Source organism: Microchirus variegatus (assembly GCF_963457635.1).
Source record: "Microchirus variegatus genome assembly, chromosome: 16".
Classification (NCBI taxonomy): Eukaryota; Metazoa; Chordata; class Actinopteri; order Pleuronectiformes; family Soleidae; genus Microchirus; species Microchirus variegatus.
This window is the reverse complement of record NC_139817.1, coordinates 11,638,190-11,663,279: the sequence shown is the minus strand read 5'-3', so window position 1 is coordinate 11,663,279 and position 25,090 is coordinate 11,638,190. Positions and strand designations below refer to the sequence as shown.

The window sequence follows — 25,090 nt, the reverse complement described above, 5'->3', positions numbered from 1 at the left end:
TCCAAAACATTAGGTCAAAGGTATTAACCAAGTAAACGCTGAGAAATGCAGATTAGATTTACGGTGTTTGGATTGAGTACATGAGGATACTGCAATGTAATAATAGAATACCCCTAACCCTATGGTGAATTAAACAATTCACTTTCATTATTGAAATAAAGTATGAGTTTTAATTTGTTTACACTACCGTTCAAAGGTTTGGGGTCACGTTCAAGTCACACTTTTATTCATTAAAAGAGTTGAAAAATATATTCAAGACATTAGAAATAATGATTTTTTTTTCAATAATAATAATTTTGCCCTTTCGTCAAAGAACCAGCAAAACTGCTAACATAATTGCACAAGGGTTTTCTAATCATCCAATAGCCTTCTAACGCCATTAGCAAACACAATGTACACATTAGAACACTGGAGTGTAAATGTAAAACAATTACAGAAACAATGCACTCTCTCTCACACTCACACATACTGTAAAGTTTAGTTTGTTTTATAGTTTTTATTTCCGTTTTCTGCAAATACAAAAAAAAACGTTTTCTTTAGTAGCTCAAATAGATAATAATGGAGTGTTTGGCAGGATGGACTTAAGCTTTTTAAATAAAATGTGACCCACTTCTGTGAAGGTGAAACCACAAACATAAATCAACAAAGTACTAACTTTACATTAAAAGGGCAACACAAGGATAAAGTTACAACAAAAACGTTTTCTGTCATTCTTTCTCAAATTTGCGATATATGTACTGATGAACAAGTTGTCTCCATTTATTTTAATTTTACCGCTAACATACTAACAGTTTTAGTTTAGTATGAGAGGAAAACGATGATTAGAAGTGGTCACTCGTCACAATTTCATTTGCAGCTTTTCTGAAAAAAAACAAAAAAAAAAACATTCACTTTCATTTCCTTTTCATATTCTCAAATTAACAACAGATTTTATTATACTTTACCGGACCTTTTGTGTTTCCTGGAGAACAATACGATTGATGTTATAATGACAATCAGTGCTGCCGCTCCAACAACTGAACCCGCCACAATCCCTGCGACGTTGACTGAAAATGGACAAAGACAGACTTACTGTTGTAGTCACGTGATTGTTTCACTAGATGATGATAGGTTATGACTTTAAATTTGGTATTGATGAATATTGATGCTGCCCACAGGGAAAAATACCTGTAAGGTCAGCAGCTAATTTGAATCAAAACTTAAAAAAACTATCAGTATTTGATAGAGGAAACAATGGAGATCTTAAGAGTGTACACTACCGTTCAAAAGTTTGGGGTCACTTAGAAATGTCCTTATTTTTGAAGGAAATACACTTGTTTTTCAATGAATATAACATTAAATGAATCAGAAATACACAACAACTATTCTAGCTGCAAACGTCTGTTGTTTAATAATGTATATGTACATAGGTGTATAGAGGCTCATTTCCAGCAACCATCTCTCCAGTGTTGTAATGGTACATTGTGTTTGCTAATCGCGTTAGAAGGCTATTGGATGATTAGAAAACCCTTGAAAACCCTTGTGCAATTATGTTAGCACAGCTGAAAACAGTTTTGCTGGTTCTTTGACGAAAGCAAAGTTATTATTTTGAATAAAAATCGTTATTTCTAATCTTGTCAATGTCTTGACTATATTTTCTATTCATTTTGTATCGGTGACCCCAAACTTTTGAACGGTAGTGTACGTCCACCATTTGTGAGGATAAGATCATAAAGATCTGGATAAGACTGCTTTAATAATGTATGCATACTTGGAGCAGCGCAGGACGTCATCTCTCCAGACCACAGTCCGTTCTCCTGGCAGACACGCTCTGCCGATCCTTTCAGCACGTAACCGTCATTGCAGGACAGTCGGACCTTAGCTCCTTGTAAATATAAGGTACCCTCCTTCTTCCCGTTTCCCGGAGGTGAAAGCCAGCCACAGGAGGTCACTGCAGAGCAATGTGTGACAGTAAGTGAGAAAACACCATGCATATTTAAATCAACAGTGGACACTTTCAAAGAGAGTTTCTCTGTCTTGTACCTCGCTTTAGATTATCCACAAGAGACACGTGACTTTGGAAGGACGCCCTCGTAGCATTTCCCATTCTTGGACTCCGACCAACCAAGATATCATACCTGTACAACCAAGGAAAACGGTCAAGATTAAGCTGCTGTTTTACCGATAATAGACATTGGAATGTGAGTTAACCCTTAATGCGCACGTGGCATGTAGCTGTGTAAATTGCAGTGGGAATAATACACAACGCCTTATATGGACATATAAGGTTTATAGGTCACATAGTCAAGCTTTTAAAAAAAAAAAAAAAAAAAAGCGTTCTTATGTGTTGAGACAAAGTTAGGATTGATTTTATATCACACTTTTTGGTAGTGATATAAAGTAGTGACAATTGTGCAGAAGTGACAAAATAACACTATCTATAAGATAATAAGATTAGATATTTTTATTTTCCCAAGTAGTGCTGAAAAAAAGGTTATAAGACACTATATTCTTATAGCCTCTGTATGTACTGTATGTTTTAACATAATGGGGGAAGGAACAGCCTAAATGCTCCGTGTTCTAAGGGTCAACATCTGTTTTTCATTTGTTTTATGCAAGTTCTGTCAGAATTTAAACATAGACAAAAAGAGTTTGTGGTCCAGACCTCACTTCTTTTAATTAACATTATTTAAACATATTTAAATATAATTCCTTTCAACTGTTCTTTTTAAGCAACTTAATGCCTGGTTTGTGTCTGTTTCTCTTTCACACATCACCTCACCTCACCCTTTGACTCAAATCATCTCAATAGTAAAAGGAGACTTACCTACAGAACTTGGAGCCCTCTCCTGAGCATATCTCAGATGCCTGTTCATTTAACGGATCGCTCGGATTCTCGGGGACAGAGAACACTGGAATAAAAGTGTGGTCGTGTCTTGGAACATAGTTATATTTTTCCAAAAGATACTGTGAATCATATGTGAACAAGGCCGACGAGTTGTACACAGCCCCTGCAAGACAAAAAAGAAAGATGCACCATTACTAACAGAGTGTTGGAATGAAGGTAAATATAAATGTATCTAACCCTAACCCTATCAGGCAGTATGGCAAAGAAATTGTGATGAAGTAAAGAGTGAATAATATGTTATACATGCACTACTATGACTTCAGATATAATTTTAAAACATGACCAAAGTCCCAATTTGTAGATGTCGAAGTCTCAAATAAAACTACATAGCTGTACTCTACTATCTCACACAATAAAACTGCAATTGTACTGTTTCACAACACATATATAAACCTAATTTAAGTCGAGGACATCATAAGAACTGTGGCCAAGTATTCACTGGTTTCTTACAGCTCGCCCCAAAACTGAATAACTCCTCTGGATTGTTGAGGTTCTGCACGAGCTGGCCGTGGCTGAGGACCAGGTCGTCCCCGGCGTAGCCGTTCATCTTGCCCAACAGTCCGAGCGTGATGTTTTTAAACTCCAGCGGCAGGAGCACAGTGGTCGCCATGGTTCCCTGTGTCAGTCGCACTTCCACGCCGGCTCCGGAGGGGAACATGACGGTCACGTTTGTTGGGGTCGGACAGAAGACAAACACACCTAGAAGAGAGAGATTCTGTTCAACTTGTAACAACATTATATGAAAACACCTTTCGAAGCCCTGATGATGATAGAATGGAATAGTTTGTTCCCCAGGTTCTACTCTGAGTTAATTATTGCATTTGTAAATAATAGTGTGTTTTAAGCTCGGTTAAGCTAAGCTAGCCCAAGTTTGGGCTATACATACAATACATTTTTACTAATGCAGATAATATTGTGTTTAAAATTGTGTTGCTAATCGCGTTAGAAGGCTATTGGATGATTAGAAAACCCTTGTGCAATTATGTTAGCACAGCTGAAAACAGTTTTGCTGGTTCTTTGACGAAAGCAAAATTATTATTTTGAATACAAATCATTATTTCTAATCTTGTCAATGTCTTGACTATATATTTTCTATTCATTTTGCAACTCTTTTGATGAATAAAAGTGTGACTTTTAATAGAAAACACTGAAAAAATTGTATAGGTGACCCCACATTTTTGAATGGTAGTGTATAGCAGTTATACAAGTTAAAAATGGTCTGTCAGGAGAAGAAAAGTCTCACCAGACAGGTCCATCCAGCTCTGCTCAGTGAAGGAGAGAGACATTTTATTCTGCAGCACCTCCAGACCGGTGTGGTCAGCGACAAGCCGCACCTCAATCACGTCCGAGGACGCCTCTCTCATAGCCACGGATGTTAACTGTGTTGCCTTTATGGTGCCTACGAAGCAGATGAATGACATAAAGAAAAGGCAACTATACACGCATATGTTTCATATTCATAAACATAATCGTATAGTTAAATATCACCATGTCAGTCCCTCACCATTCATGGGTTCTGTTCTTCCTTGGATTGTCAGCCTTTTCTTTGCTGAATGCACCAGCGTGTACTCTCCTCTGCCATTGAAGGAGTAGCTGACGCCATCAAACGTGATGAAGTGTGGATCTCCAAACACCACAGCTGATGTCAAACACAGATTATTATGACTCAAGAGTAAACACTAAAGAATAAATTTTTTTAAATAATCTTCAAATTGTCCGTTTTTGCTTAAAAGGGCCAGAAAATTATCCTGTGTTAAGTGCTTTTGTCCATTTTTCCTGGCAGTTATTTACAATCTACTGCGTGATAAAATAGTGTATTAACAATTTAAAATAATGAAAAAACACTGTAGTTGTACATGAACATCTTGTACAGGTGTTTTTCCAACTCTCTCCTCTCTGGTGATAAATACGCTGATTCGCCTGCTCCCTGCAACGGTGCGCGTGAAACTACCGCAATAACCACGCATTGGCTTTGACGTGCAACTTCTCAGCTTTCAGAATCTGTTGAAATCTAAAAGGGTTAAAAGGTGATTGGTTGACTCTCCCACCTGATCTGGGTGCTTGGTAACGTCTGCAGTCGCTGGACGGCCGGTGTTTGAAGTAGTAGTGGCAGTTGTCCGACCACAGGCAGCAGTAGTAGAAGCTGAGGACGTCGTAGACCCAGTGGGACTGTCCGGGGATTCTCGGGGGTCTCTTGAAGGGAGGCGAGCCCCAGTCGTGCGCTCGGTCTGGCGTGCTCCCCCCCATGGAGTCTGCAGTCAGGACCTGAGCTCCGGTGCTGTCGTAACAACACTGTTGTCCTGCTGCGTACTGAGGGCTGATGAGACAATTACAAAACACAGTCAGGCAAACTGTGCTGGAGCAAAAACAGGATGCATTCATGAATTCCTAGCATGTTTGAGGCTGAACTGCCATGACAAAGTAATGTGAAGTGTGAAAAAGTAAGATGTGATACACTGGATTAAGTCATAATCCAGAAACGAATTCAATCAAATTGGAAAAAAGAAAATCTCTAAGACAATTCAACATAGAACAAAGATGTTATATTTATTACAAATGATTATTAATCAACGCTATATTAAAATATAATATTACAGTTTTTAGATGCAGCATAGTGTAGTTGTACTGGAAATCCAAACTACAAATTAAAATAATCTCTTCACTACACTTTTATGATACTGTGTTTTTTTTTTTTTTTAGCTCCAATTACGAGTTCTCATTGAATCTATTTATTGTTTTATGTGACATCATTCAAAGTGAATATTTACTCAGAGTCAAATGCAATAACTTATTTATGTCAAACTATTCTTGACAATAAAGTGCTCTGAAGTTAAAACAATGCAAGTTAAATAAAACAAAGTTACAAACGGGAATTACTGAAACAAAACTGGTTAAAAAAAACAAAAAAACAATCAAATTTGACTAAAAGGATATGACCAGATTCAAAACTTTAGGAAAACAAAATAATAAAAACACATAAATAAACAAATAAAAATGGCATAATGACAACTATGTTCAAATCAAATATTGCCAAAAGCTTCGACTAATTGAAAACAAGGTTGTAGAAGGAGTATAAAGAGTATTTACTACAACTTATTATCAAGGTGAGATCATAATAGTTACAGATAAGATCAGAAAAATACTTTTTATGACTGTAACAACAATATGACATGACGTGTTTCTGGGTTTTTTTTAAGCCATAAAAATAATAATATCATATTTGTACAAATTCATGTTTTATATGAATTAGTATATGAATATAATGGGAACAAATATGATCACAGTGTTGGTGAAGGACTCACCTGGCTTGTATGGCCCTCACACAGTGAACGCACCCAGGGTGATAAGTGCAAACACTCCCCTTCTCTATGTCACAGCCATAATCCGTCTGAAGAGAGACAGAGAGATAATCACGATGAGCAGTAAATTTCACTAACTGGCTTCACCAGCTTGTAAACTGTGGCCTTGATGAACTCACGTGTAAATGTTTGCTAAGAGGAAATAATTAGTCAGTTAATAACGTGCACCACACAAATTATTAACACACAGATTTTGCTGTCACTAAATATTTACACACAAGCTGCACCTGTTTGAATATGACATGAGAATAATAATCCTGTGTGGAGGTCAACAGAGAAGTGAGAGCAGCTGGACTTTTCCCTTCCAGTAGGTTATAAAAGACTTGGACCGTACTGGTTGCCTTTGTGTTGAATAATAAATGTATTTGTTTTAGTTCCCATGGAGGGATTGCTGTAATCTCAGAGTTGGACAAGGAATAAATAGTAAACAGATCGTTCACCTGCCACTGCAGCTGAGCCAGTAAATATGTTGGATTGAAAACACAATTAGATCTCTAACAAAACTATATAAAAGATTTCTTGACTTTGAACTGGTAAACCGGGGCTAATAACAACAGATAACACTAATAAAGTCATTACTTACATACATAAATGATCATGATAATCTCAGCCCACACATTTTGAGGCTGTCTGAAGTGATTGGAAAGGAAAGGAAATTTACACAAATAACACAATGAAATTTCCAGATCAGATGGAGGGTTGATCAGAGCCCTATCCTAATGTGTCCAACATGTTTTGAGGGTGGTTGGAAACCGGAGAGCCCGGAAAGAAACCTACACAGACACGGGGAGAGAACAACTCCACACAGAAAGGTCTCCGGCACCTTCCCGCTGTGAGACAGTTAAACTTAACCATTTCTCTTCACACTTACATGAAAGCGGCCAGTGTCTGCTCTGGCCTGAGCCAGAGTGCAGGGACAGTCAATGATCTCACTGAGGAAGTTGGGCAGCTGCTCTTCCAGCCGGTCCCACGCTAAACATTTGTCCTTGGCCCAAATTGAAGAGTTCTGCCGAAAAGTGTCCTCCAGGTGCCAAGCCAGAGCGTGATCCTCCGTCCACGCGGCCTGCACATTCCTAAACACAGAGACAAAATATCAATTGTGTATCTACCGTACCAATTGTTTTCAGTTTTTTGTCTCTTTTATCTCTTGTACATACCACATGCCGTCAGAATTGTCACTGGCACTGACTCTGACGGCACCAAGCTCCCATCTTGAAAACTTCTCTGATGGTTTGGGCACAAAGCTGAAGGAACCACTGTTTGTCCTATTCTTTCCAAGTGAGTACAGATACTGCCACTGACCCTGCCATGAGTTTGTATAGGGTTCACCTACAGAGAGACGTATTCAGTGGTTTTCCCAGCAAACATTGGATGAAAAAGTTTGTTGCAGTTGTTCTCACCGGTCTCGCTGTATCCCCACAGCTCTACGTTGACCCTGTCAGCTTGCACCAAAGACGTATTCCATCTCATGTGGAGGCCTCCTCCGACATTAGGCGTGCCGTAGTACTGCCATTTTGTGGCGTTAACCAGAGTCGCCTTGAACCGTGAATCCAACTTGCCGGTATGAACTGAAAGCAGAGCGTTTGAATACAACAAATACATGAATGGCGTTTCAACAGTTATGCGTTTATACTGTATATTCTGCTCAAATTAAAAATGTGCAGACCTGAGAGCCAGGCTCCACTCCTGCTGAATGTGGTGCCATTGTCTGAGGAGATGCGCAGTGGAATCCATCCCGTTTCATAGAGCAGTGGGGAGATGCAGTGGCCTCTGCTGTTTTCATCCACGTAGCCCACAGTGTCGGTATTTATGTTGAACCTGTCATATGATTTAAAAAAAAAGAAAAAAACATTTTAACTGAAACACACAAATAAAAGCGATTTAAACTGCATCAATTCATCATTGTGTTTCTTGAATTGTAAAAATAGACCTGAAGAATAACGTTTATCCACGTCTTACAGTACCTGCAAACAATACGGGACATATTATTGAACGTTGCATTGAGGACAAGAATATCTGTCCCTCCAAAAGTGGACCCAGAGTACGGAGAGATGTCCACACAGTACTCCTTATAGTCCGTGCAGCAGGTCTTCAGGGACGTACATGTTGGGTGACATGAACATGTGCTCAGTTGTTTTCCACAGTTTCTCTCACACGTTTGTCCTGTCCATAAAAAAGGGACATTTTAAAGGGTTAGTTCAGGTTTTTTTTTTGTCAGTAGAGGTGTATGAAGGTCCTTACAGGGAGATAGAAGAACACGATGTACGCTATGTTTTGATGAAAGGTTCCTAACATTCTTCACTATATTTGGAATATTGTGAGAGGTTTATCACACAGTTTCTTGTTATAACGATAAAAAAAGCTTATCTCGAAATAATGTGATAGTTTCTCGTTATAACGTAATAGTGTCTCGCAATAACGTGATAGTTTCACGTTATAACGTAATAGTTTCTCAAAATAACGTGATAGTTTCTCGAAATAACGGAATAGTTTCACGAAATAACGGAATAGTTTCTCCAAATAACGTGATAGTTTCTTGTTATAACGAGAAAAAAATCTTATCTCGAAATAACGTGACAGTTTCTCGTTATAACTAGAAAAAATGTTATCTCAAAATAACGTGATAGTTTCTCGTTATAATGAGAACACAATCTTATCTCGAAATAACGTGATAGTTTCTAGTTATAACGAGAAAAAAAATCTTATCTCCAAATAACGTGACAGTTTCTAGTTATAACAAGAAAACATCTTATCTTGAAATAACATGATAGTTTCTCGTTATAACATAATACTGAGCACCGCAGCAATAGGCTTCCATAGTCTTTCAACTCAAAAGGTTGTGGATTTTATTCCCGGCTCTAGCGCTAGCTCTAGTCTATATGCAGATGTGATGTGAGTGGGTATGAAAGTGTGAATGGCAAAAGTGTTGTGTAAGCACCTTTGAGTTGTCATCAAGACTAGAAAAGCGCTATATAAATACAAACCACTACCATTTACCGTCATCCGTTTCAGTTCTAATTTCAAACCTACCACTTTTTTGCAGCAGGACAGGATATTATATGTTTGATTTTGGCCTTCAACAACATGTTTTCTCTGTTATCTCCCATGTAACACTTAATTGTGCCTAGATTCACTAAACATAAAACTTCAGAATAAAATAAAAATGGCTTTACATACATGCAACAACATACATGGCATGCGCTGCTTTAACATTTTTGTTCCTTATTAATCATGTTGATCCTCGCTCGTGAGTAAACAGTTATTATTGTATTTTACTCACCTGATATCCTGCAGATACAAGAAATCAAAAGGACACATATAATTGCTGTCAATCTTTCCATTTCTTCGAGTGAAAATGACTCTGTCAGCCCACGTTTGTGCTCCACTCACCCCGGCAGATACAGTGCACTCACATTTTTTATTAACCTCCTCCCTTTTTTACCACAGCAATTTACAAACATCTGTTAATCATCAGCCAGAAGTCAGTGTGATAACAGTTTCAGCTGCACTGTAAACGTCTTCACATGACCAAGGTCACCAGCTCATGTTCAAACATTAGGTCCAGTCCTAATGTGCGACTGGACTTTAGAACGCCACGATGATTAAGGGACTATAATTTTGAACTTTATTTGTTTGTTTTGGTTGACTAATGGTGAGTTACAGCTGGGGTTATCGGTAATGACAGCTGCTGGGTTTGGCCAAGTGTGACTGCTGGGAAAGAATAAATGGCACTATTGTAGGTGTTTGTAGTGAACTTGCTCAATAGTTAAGGGATAATTTTACATTTTATATCAGAAAATTACCTTTGATACTTAAGTACAGTAAATGTCATATACTTAAAGACTTTTACTTAAGTAACATTATAAAAGGCGATTCCAACCAAAGTGATTTTCTGGTATTTTCTGATATTTTTACTCAAGAATCCCTTTAATGTACTTTATACAAGACTGCTCTCCTGTGGTGAACCATGCATTTCTTCAGTGATTGTATAGTTTTAGGTCTTTGCACCCATCACAGCCGTAGATTGAACACACTAGAACGTTTGTTTTGTTTTGTTATGTGACAGCGGGAGATTCATACACTCATTATCCTGATGCAGTATTTGTATACTTTCTGAATCATTTGCCTTCATCTTCTAATGGAGGAAATACAGTATTTGCCACATCACTGGCCACTTATATTGTGCTTATAATTGCCAGTAGGTGGAGCTGCAGCCTCTGAAATCCTCAGCACAGTGTCACATACATTATATGCTGCTGGTCATATTGTTTTAAACGCCCAATAAACAAATATTGTTCAGGTATTTACATACTCAGAATCAGTTTTAACATGTTTTAATGTACAGGTTCAGCATGTGTGAGGTTTTATATACACAGATACATTTGTGGCTAAATACTGTAAACTGTATGTAATATATATACATATGATGTTTCACTACTTATATAATCTAAATAACACTAAAGATACATTTAATTGAAAAGTGCATTTCTGTTTAGGGATATGTGATGACCTTGAATATGAGCTGGTGGCATCTTATCACGCAGCAACAAACACGTCACAAAGTTTAATAAAAAACTTCTATGAACACAGACATGCTGCATACCCACATAAAGGTCTGAAACTCGGCTCAAAGCTCATAAAAAAACATTAGTATGTTCACCAAACACAGTGAAAACACCAGCCGGCCAAACCAGCAGGTGTAGACAACACATGCGCAGTGTAAACATTGATTAGCAGCACCGGAGAAAAACATGTTAGCTTAGCTGGACAGCAGAGACTCCACAGAAGTCCTGTGGAAGCATTTTTATCACTTTATAACCAAGATTCACTCGTCCAGCCGCAAAATAAGAGCAAAACAACAACTCGCTTTCAAGAAATACAACCAGAAGTGTTGTCTTACCTTTGCGGTTTGTCAAAAGTACTTAAATCCACCGAAATAAACCCGTTTCGAATGACGGACTGCATCTCCCAGCATGCTTTGGGCGGACTATTCCCGGTGTGATTGGTCATTACATAGCGCCATTAGATAGTTCTGATTGGAGAAGGGCGAATGTCCGTCGATTTGCGTCCTTTTGACGCGCTAATGGAATGAAATGCATTTGGTTACAGAGGCTTGAGTCTATTGACAATAAAATCCACTTGACTTGACCATAATCCTTTTGTATAGTTTTATTTGAATAGGGTAATATATTGATATGTGGGTAATAATTTTTTAGGCAAATAGTGACACGTAAATAAAATGAAATGAAATGGGTCTAAATTGACCATAGGTGTGAGTGTGTGAGAATGGATGGTTGTTTGTCTCTATGTGGTCTGTGATGGTCTGGTGACCTGTCCCCCACCTTTCACCCCATGTCTGCTGATATTGGCCACCCTCATGTGGAGGATAAAGCGATAGAAGATGGACAGGTTTTATAATTTGGTACTGAAGAAATCTCAAATGGCACTGCTGGTGCCAAACTGTGCCAAACTGTGCCAAATTGGAGAATGCCTTGGCATCCCTTTAATAAAACCGCAGTAATTCTGCTCTTCTTCACCTCAGCAGCATCAGTCTTTGCACAGCTAATGTCCACATGTTGTTGCACAATATTCTTGAGTTTTCAGGCTCCTAATGCATATCTATATTGCAAAGATGATATTTGCTTTAGAATGCAATATTTGTTTTAGGCTTCATGTATGCTGGGTTCCATCTACATACCCTAACACAGTAGCATCTACAGTGATGTGATGGAATCTCACAAGTGTTATCTTTATTTTTATACTGAGATAATTCACATAGAGCTTGTAATTGCAGAGATATAATCTATTTATTTTGAGCTCCAAAAAGAGGGTCAGGGATGAAGAGGTAATTTAAGACATTTTAAAATAATACAAATAAAAAAAAACAATCAGAGTCATTTCTATTCTAGTCAGGCTCTGTTATCAGCACGTTTTGTTCTCTTTTTGCTTCTCTTTTACTGAATTGGCAGTATATGTGAGATAATAACAACATCTACAGTACTTCATTGTATAGTATACGTTCAGCTGTTAAATGAAACAGCCATGGAGCAGGATTATAGAACAATCATGGCTGTTGATTCAAGACTCAGAGGAGCAACAGTGTTATGTGCATCACAATCTTGACTTGGTTCTTGTTGATTCCTAAAAAAAAATTAAAGCAAAAGGAGCTCAGTCACTTGTTTGTAACATCACTAATAAATATCATTGTTTAATCTCTGTATACTGACCACCATCAAATGGCCATTCTTTGCCCTGTAGACAGTGGACTCCTGACCGCTCTTGAAGTCCACAAAGCCCTCTCTGCCCGGCTGGATGTCAAATCGCACGCTGCTGGTGGACAAAAAGAATTTCACATAAATTACACAAAATTCTTTTACATGGTCTTTTTTACCATTTCCATTTTCTACCTTTAAAATTTAAATCAATCCTGTACCTGCCCTGGACCACGTGGATGCAGTTCTGCTTGTTGGCAATAACACTCAGTTTGGTCAGGGCCTCAAACAGGTGATCACACTGCAGGACCAGATCACCCTGAAGGAACAGAGGTCTCCAGTCAGTCAGGTGTTGCATAGTGCAGAATAATACACAATAATACTGTTTTGTTGTGTATTGTGCATCATTTATAATACATTAAATGAATTATAATGAATGTCTACCATCAGCACCAGTCCGACTGTACCTTTTTCTTGACATCATCACATGTAACGTGAAGGATCAGGAAGTTGTCGCTCAGGTTGCTCACTGACACACCTATAAAGATAAATCATGTATTTAAAAAAAGAAAACAAAGTAATTTTTATGAGAACGAGGCGCTTGATTCGTCTCCTCCCGTGTTACCTTTCAGAGAAGTGTAATCTATCCTCTGCTTGACCTTGGCCTCTTCTGCGAGGTAGGCGGCCTCCAGGGTGAAGACGAGCTGCCGAGGACGAGGTCTGAAGCCGTTCCTGTCGTACTTGACCACCGGCACGCTGTACTGTGGGCACGGAAACACTCCCGGTCAGAGAGGATACATCATGTCAGTACGGATCAGCACAAGTTAAAGGCGTGTTACCTTAATTTGCTCGTGTCTTATCAGCTGAAGCACTTTGACGTTGATGTCGTCTGTGCCTTTAAAAGATGAAGATAAATCACCATAACAATCTGAAAAGGTATTTCTAAACACTACAAATCTAATCCGAAGTGTAAAGCACTGCAGCATCATACCAGTGCAATAAAGTGCAAAAATAAAACAAACAGCTGTACAGTCGTACCTATCCTGGTGTCCATGAACGGTCTGCACACACTGAAGGGATAGTTTTCTTTCTTTCCTTTAAACATGGAGCTTGCCTGTAATTTTAACATGAGCTGGAAACAGGAGTGTAATATTAAAACCTAAAGAGCGATTACATACAGGAAGAAAAAAATAATAATAATATGCAGTAATCATAATATATAGTGTGAACTTTAGATAAAATACATGCAAAAATACTAAACTCTGCATGAATAATTTACCTCAATATAGACTGAACATTATAGACTACCTGTGCTTTCCTCTGTGGAGTGATGCCGCGAATGTACTTCCGTACCATGTGGCGAATGTAGACCTGCTTCAAGACCTGGGACACCTTCATTTGACAAAAAATGAAAAATGGTTCATAAGCTGCTTAGTTTGACTTTAACACTGTCCTCACCGGTCTGTAAAAAAACACTCACCTCCTGCATTATAGGCGGAGGTGTGAGCCAGAAGTCTTTCCGCAGAACGGTTTGTGGAAGGTTCTCCTTCAGTCGCGTCAGGTAGTTCTGCCTCACGTACGCCAGGTACTCGCTGTTGTCAACGCACGCCGGATGATGTCTGGTCATGAAACCTTTAATGAACCTAGAATAAATCGACAGGCAGGTGACAATGTGGTCACTGTTTGGTCATTGACTGCTTCTCATCTCAGCAAACCTCAAATTAGACTTACTTCTTGATGACCTTGACAGCCCACGATCTCTTTTCTCTCTCCTTTCTGGCCATGAGTCCTCTCCAGCAAGTCTCAATTTTAGTGGCTGAAAATATCATTATAATATATATATGATTAAATAAAAAAAATAAAGATGTTTCTGCCTGAATGACGACATGTGCGCCTCTTACCAGCTTCTTTCTGTTTCTGGAAGTCTCCTTTGACTCTGTAGCCCTTGTACTTGGCCTGAATCCTTGTCGCTGCAACAGTAAACACTTTCTCCATAAATATGATGTTTTCGACGCGTAGATCGCAGAACTACATCTTACCCAGCTTGTGTTTGCACTCCTGAAAGGCGTCTTCTGTGGCAAACAGAGTTCTCGGGTGGCGGATGAAAATTTTTGTCCTTCAGGGAAGGACAGTGGTACAGTCAGATCTGATCTCCTTCCTTGTGAACCAGTGTCCACCTTCAACATGTCTACGCTTACCTGCCCATCTTGTACTCGCTAGATTTGTAGCCCAGGTGTTTGATGAGGCGGTGCACGCCTTCTGCTGCCGTCCCTTTCCAGTTGGGCCAGGTGTCGGGACACAGAGGCTTATACCTGAGCACGGACAAATGCAACACATTAAAAATGAGGACACACCAAAGATAAGGAGAATTTAAATTCAATTAAATTAAATTTTATTTGTATAGTGCCAAATCATAACATACATTCCAATTCCTTGCTTGGCCCTTAATCTTAACCCTCAATCTCAAAAATGCACGCTCCCGTTAGTGCAAGTGCTGTCCCGATTCTCAGAAAAATTAAGTTGAGGGGCAAGTTTAAGAGCTGTATCGCCCTCAATATTGAGATTTTCCGAGACCACCCTTGGGAATGCATTGTGTGTTTTCACATAACAAAGATGGCGTCGAAAGCAGCGAAATGAGTACGCTACAAATTAAGTATTTTCTTTGTTTATAGAGATATAAAAATTATGAAAACCATTGTATTATCTTAGTCTAGGCCCATATTATGGATAACTGACGTCATTGTTGCGTAACATTTATTTTACGATCTTTTGTCAACAGCCGGCCGGTGCGGACAATCGATCGTTTGCTATGGTTTACTTTTCAATAAGCCGTGGTGTGTGGTAACTGTCAGCTGAATATGTCCGTGGTTGTGGTATTTGTATGAGTATCATCTTATAACTAACTGACAACCTAATAACTTGACTGACAAATGGATCGTAATAAATAATCGTGACGTAAATGTGTTCTTCTTCTTTTTTGGAGTTGACAGACTGGACGCAGCTTTTGCATTATTCTGCCCCCTACAGTCTGAAGATGTATCTGCATTTAAGGGGTGTCCCATTTCTAAGTGACAAAATAACCCTCAACACTTGGTTTTGAGGGTCAGTTAAGATTAAGGGTTGAGCTTGAGGGTTAAGATTGAGGATTAAGATAGGAATTGGAATTGGCCCATTATCTCAAGGCACTGTACATAGACATCACCGAGAGCAGAGGAACTCAACAATTCACACAATGAGCTCCATTTTTTTTAAAACTCCATTTTAACAGGAAGAAATATCTGACAGGACCAGACTCAAATATGTGCAGCCATCTGGCTCGACCGGTTGGGGTGAAAGGAAAAATGGGGGACAAGAGGAGAGATGGGGGGCAGAAAGGGGAGAGAGAAAGGACGAGAGTGAGATGAGATCGAGACAAGATACCTCTGGAGGAAGATCTCATATTTGCGGCGGTAAGCAAATCCAGCGCGCCTGACCCTTAAGTGCTCCATCAGCCCCAGGTACTTCACCTGATGTCTCACCAACACGTCATCAAAGCGTCCTGCAGGAGACACAGCATAACAGGTCACGCGTACTAACTTGTGTGTTGTCGAACACTTGTTCATCTCGATGATGATCGACCTCACCTGGCTGCTTGGCTTCGTTGGGTTTAATGCAGCGGACGTACCAAGGCTCTTTGGACATCAAGATCTCTGTCAGTCCCACGAGGCTGCTCTTAAACTGAGTCACCACCTGAGGAGCACATTAGACAAGAGTTAGATATGAGAAATAATAGTTTTGTTTTATAGTCAGTGGACCAGTGGACAATTTGATCAGAAGCACTTCTCACAGTCTCAGGTCTCCTCTTGCTGTCCGGCTCAGTTGATGGAAAACAGAGCTTGATGATAGCATTTTTGGACTGTCGCATGACCTGATGAAGAAGAAGAGTCAAACAAATGTTAATATACTGAAATAAATGTGTGTACATTCTCAGGTATAATCACCAGCAAATATGCTGTATCATTTGGTTTCAAAGGATGCAAATTCAGTGAGTTTACCTCTTTTCCATTTCGATACAATAGATCATTGTTTTTGTCCAGGAATCCTGACGGTATTCGGAAGAAAGACGAAGATTATGAATGTTTTAAAATAACAACATTTTCCAAATATTCCACCTCATTACAAACAGAAAATTCAATTTGTAAGCATCCTCCATAACCACTTCTACATTGACTTATTTAATGGTATTTCAATAAAGAAAGTAAGGCATTTGAAGAAGTAAGAAATTCTAAAAGAATATTTGAAGGTGCATTATGTAATAAATCTAAAGCAACTAATATGTCACAGAGACTCAGGAATAATGTTCATATAACAAAATGAATTCACAAACAACAACAGTAGAGCCAAAATATTTGCATTAAAAAAAATATTTTGCAGACTGCAAATCATGTTTATGTTTTGAAATCATGTTTTGGCATGTGGCGCCACCTACCAATCATTGCAGTCAGTAGAGTCTCAGCTGCCGAGCAACCACGGGTTGCCAGTTACAGTACGTCTAAGCTACAATGGCGGAGAAAACGAAACCTAAAAGACCTCGGTATTTTTGAATTTGAGTGTAGTAACCGTTTTTGGCCACATTCTTACATATGGTGCCTTTAATGTCTCACCAACAACACAATAGGTGACTTCCCCAGCGTAGTGCAGCAGTCGGAAATCTCCTCTGTCCATCGTTTTCCTCGTCTTTTGGTCGGCTAGTTTATGTCTACACGGAAGGGATTCAGTCATTATTGGTTATCACGATATTTAGAGATGATAACATATAATATAGATATTTAGATGTTTTTCTATCTACGATTTCCTGTGTAGCATGGGTGTTTCACTCACGTGACAAAATGAGGGTGGCCACCGATCTTTTCCTCCATCTTGTCCAGGAAAGTCAGATCTGTCGCTTCTCCAGGAAGTAAACATTCCTCATCCTAAATGACAGAACAACCATGAGTAAGTCAACCATGTGCTACAATATTGTCAAAAGAATCATAACTCGGTCACAGCATTACCAACAGTGAGATGATTCCTCTGTATTTCTCTTCCACGAGGTCACATATGATCTTATTGTTGAAATATGGCACTGGTTCCCACTGTGCATGGGAAAAAAAAAATCAACATTTGTAGCAGTGCAAGTCACTTATATGATGAAAATACAGGGAGGAGTTGTGTCTTTACTTCAATTCCTTCCATCTCGTACTCCTCCTGCTCGGATTTGAGGGTCAGTTGGATGAAAAGCTGCTGCAGCTTCTCGTTGCAATAGTTGATGCAAAACTGCTCGAAGCTGAATTGTAAAAAAAAAAAAAAAAAAGTATTTCTAATTTCACACATTTGATGTTGAAGAATAGTCAGATTTGTTGCTGTTGTGTGTTTTTTTTTTACCTGTTCACGCTGAAAACCTCAAACCCGTAGATGTCTAACAAACCAATCACTGTCTTTCTGGAGAGATCCTAGATTTAAAAAAAACATGTTTTCTTATTTGCCACAGCCTTAGTAGAATCTTATTTCATCCATTTTCTTGACATACCATGTTAGCTAAAGATTCGTTGATCTTGTTGACCAACCAGGTGAAAGTGCGGCCATAGATGGCTTTGGCAAGGGCATCCCTGGCATATACTGCATGGTCCACAGAGAAGGGACTGAACACCTGAAACATCACAGTAAAGCAGGGGGTTCTCAAAGTTTTTGATACCTGAGGGACAATTTAGGAACCCAACATTGGACTGAGGGCCGCCAAAGAAAAAAAAAACAGAAAGAAATCCCATTTGTAATCATTTTAATGACCAGATTTCAGTTCTACAGTTTAGCGTAAAGTAATATAAGCGTTAACATAATGTAATTTAATATTATTTTATTATTATATAATATAATATAATAACGCTTTATAATTTACTGGGTAATTACCCAGTATTTTGGCCATTGTTCTTACCTTCTAATTACAGGTTAATACCAAGTAACACATTTCTGTTACCATATATTTACTGGGTAAATAGCTAGTAATTGGGGGCTGTAGCTGCCTGCTTATAACCCAATAATACACTAAAATTCACCATATAGAAACCAGGTAAATACCCAGAATTTTTGTTTACACTTATTGGTCTGAATCCAGTAATGTCCAATAAACATTTAACAAGCTTAGTAGCTCCTGGATTAAAACTATCAACTGTAATTCATTGCGGGCCGCCAGAAATGTTTCTACGGGCCGCCATTGGCCCGCGGGCCGCACTTTGAGAACCAATGCAGTAAAGGTTATGACGTAAAATAAATGTTGCAAACACATATATCAACATATTTAACAGCTCAAGGCCTAAAATCACCTCCTCTGTTTTGGCTTCAATCTTCTTGTGGGTTAAGCCCTGTTGGAGAACATCAGCAGGAATCCCCAGCAACTGCACAGCAAAGAGACACAGACATCAGCATTTTGTTTCCTTCCCTACCTCAAACAAATTTCTCAAAAAAAAAAAACACCAAACGTTACTCACTGCAGCTTTAATCATTTCTCACCTTTGACACCCAGTGCATTTCCTGGTTGTGGTTGAGAGTGGCGTATCCTCGAGCATCTGCTTCAAACTTGACGTTACCCAGGTGGAGCACACTAGCAATGATCCCAAACAGGTTCTGTATTACAGCCAAAGAGAAAACTAGGTTACACATCTCGAGCAAAAGTTGTCACACATGGTTTTATATCATTTATTCAAGAATATTGTACTACCTCACCTCAATATCGCTCTCACTGAACTCTATGACAGACAGGGCTTTTCGCACCGTCCTCCAATCACTTTTATCGTTGATAGAGCTAACTTTGGCACATTCACCCTGTGGGAGACGAAGAATTAGAGATCTGAATCAACAGACAAATCACGTGTTTTCTTTGACTGCTGACCTGCACCAGATAACTGTAGTGTTGGCAGTTTCTCTGTAGGCCGAGCCAGCGGAGCAGATCTTCCTCCCCTCCTTCCACCAGCTGATAGAAGATGTGAAAATTCCTCTCTCCGTGATTTTGGTGGACCACACGGGACTTCTCCAGCAGGTAGCTTAGGATGTGACCGCCGACCGCACCGCCCTGAGGAAAGAAGGTCATCTTTAACCTTAAGATCTTTACATTGCTGTGTTACATTTACACTTGCAATACAAATGTAAAAAAAAAAAAAAATTTGATTTTTATTCCACCTGGTGATCAAACTGGATGTCCATATATTTTCCAAAGCGGCTCGAGTTGTCGTTCTTCAGAGTTTTGGCATTTCCAAAAGCCTGGAAGATACAAAAGTGTCGTAAAAAAAATCACAGATTTTTAAACACAATATCACATCAATAAATGAACACAGCTCACTGACCTCGAGCACTGGATTGCAGAGAAGAAGTCGGTCTCGAACATTGTTCAGGACTCTGGTACTCGGGCAGCTGACGGCGTAGTACTGTAGGATCTTCTTGGAGGCCTCGGTCTTGCCGGCCCCACTTTCTCCTGAGATCAGGATGAAGTGGTTGTTGTACTCGGACAGCATCGTGCGGAAGACGTTGTCTGCCAGAGCATAACTGTAAAGGACAGTGATGATTAAGAGTTGGCGTAGACGCTTGTGTTCGTCTTGTGTTCATCGGCATGAAGAACAAAATCTTACATATGAGGTGGCAGCTCAAAGAAGTTAACGCCCATGTAGGTATCCATTTGCTTCTTGCTGTAGATGTCTAAATCTTTGTATGGATTGACGGACACCAGGAGAGTCCCAATGTAGGTCTGCAAAGCGAGACAAGGAGAGGAAGTCATGGTCTGCAACGTTTGCACAATGAATAAAGGAGGCCATTGTTTTTCCTCAAAAATGACGTGACATTAAAAGTCCTTCAACAGTGCGCGAGGAGTGTGCATCAGTCTACTGATAAGTAAGTTTGTTCCTCTTATCAAAAGCAATAAATTTGGCTGATCACCTTCCAAACAGGAGTGACCTTTATAGTGCTTACTCTGCACAATGAAAGGACAGGAGCTGCTGTGTCAGCAACACAAGGTGCCAGATTTAGCAGAAGACAACGCAGCATGAGGACCTTGTGGGGGTCAAAGGTGGAGGTCGTAAAGCTTAATTAGAGCACAGGAGACGGCGGAATAGTGCAGCCAAAATCGAACGCGCTAAAGGAAAGACTCACGTAAATGAGATTCTCGTGGAAGCGCTTCCTCAGGTTGTCCAGGAAGGCACTCTCACTCGTGTAGGCGTCCAAGAGAACAAAATCCTGGATGCCCACGCGGTCCCGGGCTGTCAGCGAGGCCTCCATGTTCCTCAGGATCTGGTTACAGCGCACCTCCAGGCTCTGTGCCAAATCAGGAGCACGTCAGCGACATTTTAAGGGAAACTGGGCATCACGAGGAAAAACTATTGTGTTTAATGACAGATGAGTTTTTGTTTCAAGGATAAACCACTTGAGGTGAACCTCAAGGTGAATGGATCCTACAGAATTCACATAATATACAAATACAAATCATATACACACAATCATATGTATGCAGTGTTAAATTTACACTAAAATACACTCTGGAATAGTGTTAAAGTAGTGTTATTATTGTATTATTTTATTGCTAAACTCTTAAAAACCATATAAGGTTTGTCCTCATGAGAGCCTTCCCACCTGGAACCCTTTTGGGGGGTTCCACCAAGAACCCTAATAAAACCCTTTATTCAGGAAAGTTGCTTTAAAGAGTCTGGATCAAAATGGTTCTTACTGGAACCATTAGTGTTACCAAGAACCCTTGAAAAACCCTTTCTTCGGGAAAGGGTTTTTCAGAAGCAAATGGTTCCAGGTAGAACCTCAGCCCTTGTAGAAGGACCATTTTGGAACCCTTATTTCTAAGAGTGTAGGCTGCTGCATCATGTCCCATCAGTTTTTGTCAGACGTTATCTGTGTTCTGTGGAAGTTGTCACTCAAGAACACAACCACACACACACACACACACACACACACACATGATATGGGACATACTGTATATTTCCCATAGAATTAATGACTAACATCCTGTCTGTCCTAATATCAGTGACGTCCAGTCGGAGCTTTTTGTGGCCTTCACTACATCCTTTATGCTCACGACAAATCTAAATTCAGCCGTTACTATCTAATCTTTCTCTGTGCTCCCTAAAGAACCATATGTCACGATCATAGCAGGAACAACACAAACACCAAAACACTCCATCATGTGGATGACAATTCGAATCTAAGGGCTTCAACAATGACCCAAACAAAATAAAATGCAAAATGACCTTAATCAAGCATGATCCAAATGTGATTATTAATCTACGAACAGGGTTTTGTTCTGTTATTTAATTCCCGGCGGAAGACGCGCGCGGTGAAATAATCAGCAAATGTGACATCACGCACTTTAATTACGGAGCTTTGAAAGGCGCCCGGTATTAGGCTTCAGTAGTCTGACTCTCATCGCTGTCGACCTGTCACCAAGTCTGAGTAACCGACTATCAACTGACAACTGACAAAACAAAGCCGAGCCAGAAATGTCCTGAAAAAACCACATAATTAACCTGTTCAACATGGGAAAAAAAGTGTGAAAAGTTACCTGTCCTGAAGGTCCCTGATGTGTGTGTGCCTGTGTGTGTGTGTGTGTCAGCCGGAGTGTTTCTGAACTAAATGTAGGGATTTTATTGGAGGGGGAGGACAGTAGCATGACAGGAAACACAGATAGATCACAGCCTCCCCACTTCCTTCAATGGGAAACCATCAATAATGTGCTGCCTGTCCACAAAAGGAAGAAAATCTAAATTATGTAGTTTATCATGATGCAAAGACTGAGGAGGAGGAGGAGTTTCGAATCCTGAGAGTCTTTCGAAAAATTGTCTTTGTAGAAGAAACCAAAGACTAAAACTGTTTCTAACTTCATCACAGAGGTTGAACATGATTTATGAGGTTGATTTATCGTTGACATGGGACGTTACGGTGACAGGATTCAGTCTGAAAACGACGTGTGGCAAAACTTAAAGTAAAGTACAGCTCGGCTTTGTCCTGTGTTGTTAGCTGAGAGCACGAGGCAGAGATTTTCTGAAATGTGACCTCTGCTGAACACACACGGCCAATTATTGTGAAAGGCAAAGAGCACAAATTCCCCTTTTTTTCCCACCTTGTCTTTTGAATGAACTGTGGAAGAAAGACACCTTCAGGGGTTAAAGGGAAACATTACCCCCCAGACCAACACAACACTGTCATATGTATAAGGTATAAAAAAAAAACCAACTAAAACAACTACAGTAAAACATCAAATTTTGATGTCAGGCAACATCAGAACAGGAAAGTCTATCTGACCAGCAGACCGGGCCCTCCATTGTCCCCGTCTCTCCAGTATGGTGCAGGATCCTGTTACGGAGCCACAAAGTGGCAGTTAGGCTCTTGAAAGAGATAGCACTCCTCGTGGGCCATTGACTGACACCACACATCGCCCGGGGCAACACACACATTTCGGGGGCTCCAGGTGTCCAGAGAAACCTGACCGTCAACAGGCCTCCATCGCTCTTGGTCCAATATAGAACCTCCTGTGTCGCTACGGTCTCACACTGAACTGTTTTGACATGATCCATACCACACAAACCATCGCCCTGTTTGCTTTGCTGAACGGTAAAGAATCAAATAAAATCTACTTAAGGTTTATCCAAATTATGTTAATATATATAATTATTATACACTATTGTTCAAATGTTTGGGGTCACTTAGAAATGTCCTTATTTTTGAAGGAAAAGCACTTTTTTTTTCAATGAATATAACATTAAATGAATCAGAAATACACTCTATACATTGTTAATGTGGTGAACGACTATTCTACCTGCAAACGTCTGGTTTTTAATGGAATATGTACATAGGTGTATAGAGGCCCATTTCTAGTGTTCTAATGGTACATTGTGTTTGCTAATTGTGTTAGAAGGCTATTGGATGATTAGAAAACCCTTGAAAACTATTGTGCAATTATGTTAGTACAGCTGAAAACAGTTTTGCTGGTTCTTTGACGAAAGGGAAAAAATATTATTTTGAATGAAAATCATTATTTCCAATCTTGACAATGTCTTGACTATATTTTCTATTCATTTTGCAACTCTTTTGATGAATAAAAGTGTGACTTTTAATGGAAAACACAAAGAAATTCTATTGGCGACCGCAAACTTTTGAACGGTAGTTTCAATGGTTAGACTTGCTTTAGTCAGATTGAAGATGTTTTATATACATTTGCATTTAAGCATTTAGCAGACACTTTTATCCAAAGCGACTTACAAAAGAGGAATAAGTTACGTAGCAGTAGTCTTGGAAAAGAACCCCTGATAGAGGGCGAGAGTGCCCTCTGTTAGAAGTAACTCTTCCTCCTGGATGATGGGTGAAACCTAACCAAAGCAAGTCCAAGTCAAATATAGTTCACTACAGAATTAACCTTCATTTTTGTTGCGTTTCTTTTCCACTTTTCATTTGAGCTCTGCGTGGTTTTGCTCTTTACTGAGTCACGATGTATAAGCGGGGTCAGCGTGTTCACCAGTATACTGTATAGTTACTAACTCAGCCTGTGATTTCGGTGCCAATATTTGTATTCCCTTGGTCACAGTCGATCATGGTGAGAGGTTAGATTGAACCAAATCAGAAAAAAGAAGAAGAAAAGATCCAATAGAAGTGAATAAAAAAACACTCTTGTTTGAATTAAATTGGTGCTTTTTTAAAGCCGCTTGCATTGGAAGCTGCTACAATCAGATCACAATCTTAAATAGTATCTTGGAGAATATAAGAACACAGCAGTAACCAAGATCATGTTCACATGAAGCCATATCCGTGTCATTACCTCCTTCACTTCCAAAGCCATGTGTGTCATGGTTGATTCAGTCCTGTGTGAGGATGACTCTGACGAACCCAAACTCCTATAAACTCGAGTCTTCTGTTTAAAGCCTCCGCTCAAACAGACACGGCCTTTCACTGCAGCTTCAGTAAGCGACAAGTTCTGCCATCGCTCCAGGTCTTCTCTCTGTCCTCTGGTGTGTCTCTCAGGTTTGCATTAGTCCCTGATTCAAACACACACAGCAGGTGGAAAGGACGAGGAGGAGGAAGATGATGATGAGGGTGGTACTGCTGTCCCTTCTGTCTCTGTAGAACACTGAGCTGCTTAAACATTCATGGAGCCCAGGCAGCAAACCTTCATTCAGCGCTCCACCTGAGTGTTGGACAGCTCCGCTGTGTGTTTACGGAAGGATGTGTGTGTTGGTGTGTGTGTGTGTGTGTGTGCAGGTATGTAATACAAGGATGAGGTAACTCTATCTCCACTGGGACCCCTCCTCTTCCTCCTCCTCCTCCTCCCCACAAAATTACTGCGCAGGTATTCGATTACTGATCTTTGATTAGGCAGATGCGTTTCAAACTAATTACTAACTGCTCATTAGAGCCACGGGGATCAGATCATCAATCACACAATGACTTACAGACTTACACACGAATAAGCCTCTGTAATTACCGTGAATCTTTTCAGGAAATGTCAAATAAAAAGTAAGTATAGATTGTGGTGGAACTGATCCCCCCCCCCCCAGTTACAATAAACCAAATATTATATCAGTTTTAAAGTAAAAAATAAATAAATTGATGAAACTTTAATCTACTCTACATGA

General features: G+C 39.6%; 2 protein-coding genes across 2 annotated transcripts; both read right to left on the bottom strand.

Annotated features, from left to right (window-relative positions):
• Positions 1–838: 838 nt before the first annotated feature.
• On the bottom strand, positions 839–9,587 carry susd2 (sushi domain containing 2; the record flags this gene model as incomplete). Its single annotated transcript, XM_083902323.1, has 16 exons — positions 839–861; positions 945–1,046; positions 1,751–1,930; positions 2,023–2,117; positions 2,807–2,990; positions 3,338–3,586; positions 4,131–4,286; positions 4,392–4,526; positions 4,936–5,204; positions 6,190–6,275; positions 7,118–7,319; positions 7,404–7,575; positions 7,647–7,814; positions 7,913–8,064; positions 8,211–8,409; positions 9,527–9,587. 16 exons carry the CDS (start codon positions 9,585–9,587, stop codon positions 839–841), a joined length of 2,433 nt encoding a protein of 810 aa, XP_083758449.1.
• A 2,744-nt stretch (positions 9,588–12,331) lies between these two features.
• On the bottom strand, positions 12,332–24,306 carry myo1hb (myosin IHb; the record flags this gene model as incomplete). The annotated part of the gene is made up of 32 exons (XM_083902322.1): positions 12,332–12,387; positions 12,470–12,573; positions 12,680–12,777; positions 12,926–12,996; positions 13,084–13,219; positions 13,298–13,353; positions 13,497–13,590; positions 13,767–13,850; positions 13,939–14,101; positions 14,190–14,274; positions 14,360–14,428; positions 14,498–14,574; positions 14,657–14,770; positions 15,879–15,996; positions 16,082–16,187; positions 16,285–16,365; positions 16,493–16,539; positions 17,102–17,196; positions 17,319–17,410; positions 17,492–17,572; positions 17,658–17,763; positions 17,862–17,929; positions 18,007–18,126; positions 18,797–18,868; positions 18,984–19,097; positions 19,197–19,295; positions 19,363–19,542; positions 19,650–19,730; positions 19,814–20,012; positions 20,096–20,211; positions 20,613–20,774; positions 24,277–24,306. 32 exons carry the CDS (start codon positions 24,304–24,306, stop codon positions 12,332–12,334), a joined length of 3,174 nt encoding a protein of 1,057 aa, XP_083758448.1.
• Between the last annotated feature and the right edge of the window lie 784 nt (positions 24,307–25,090).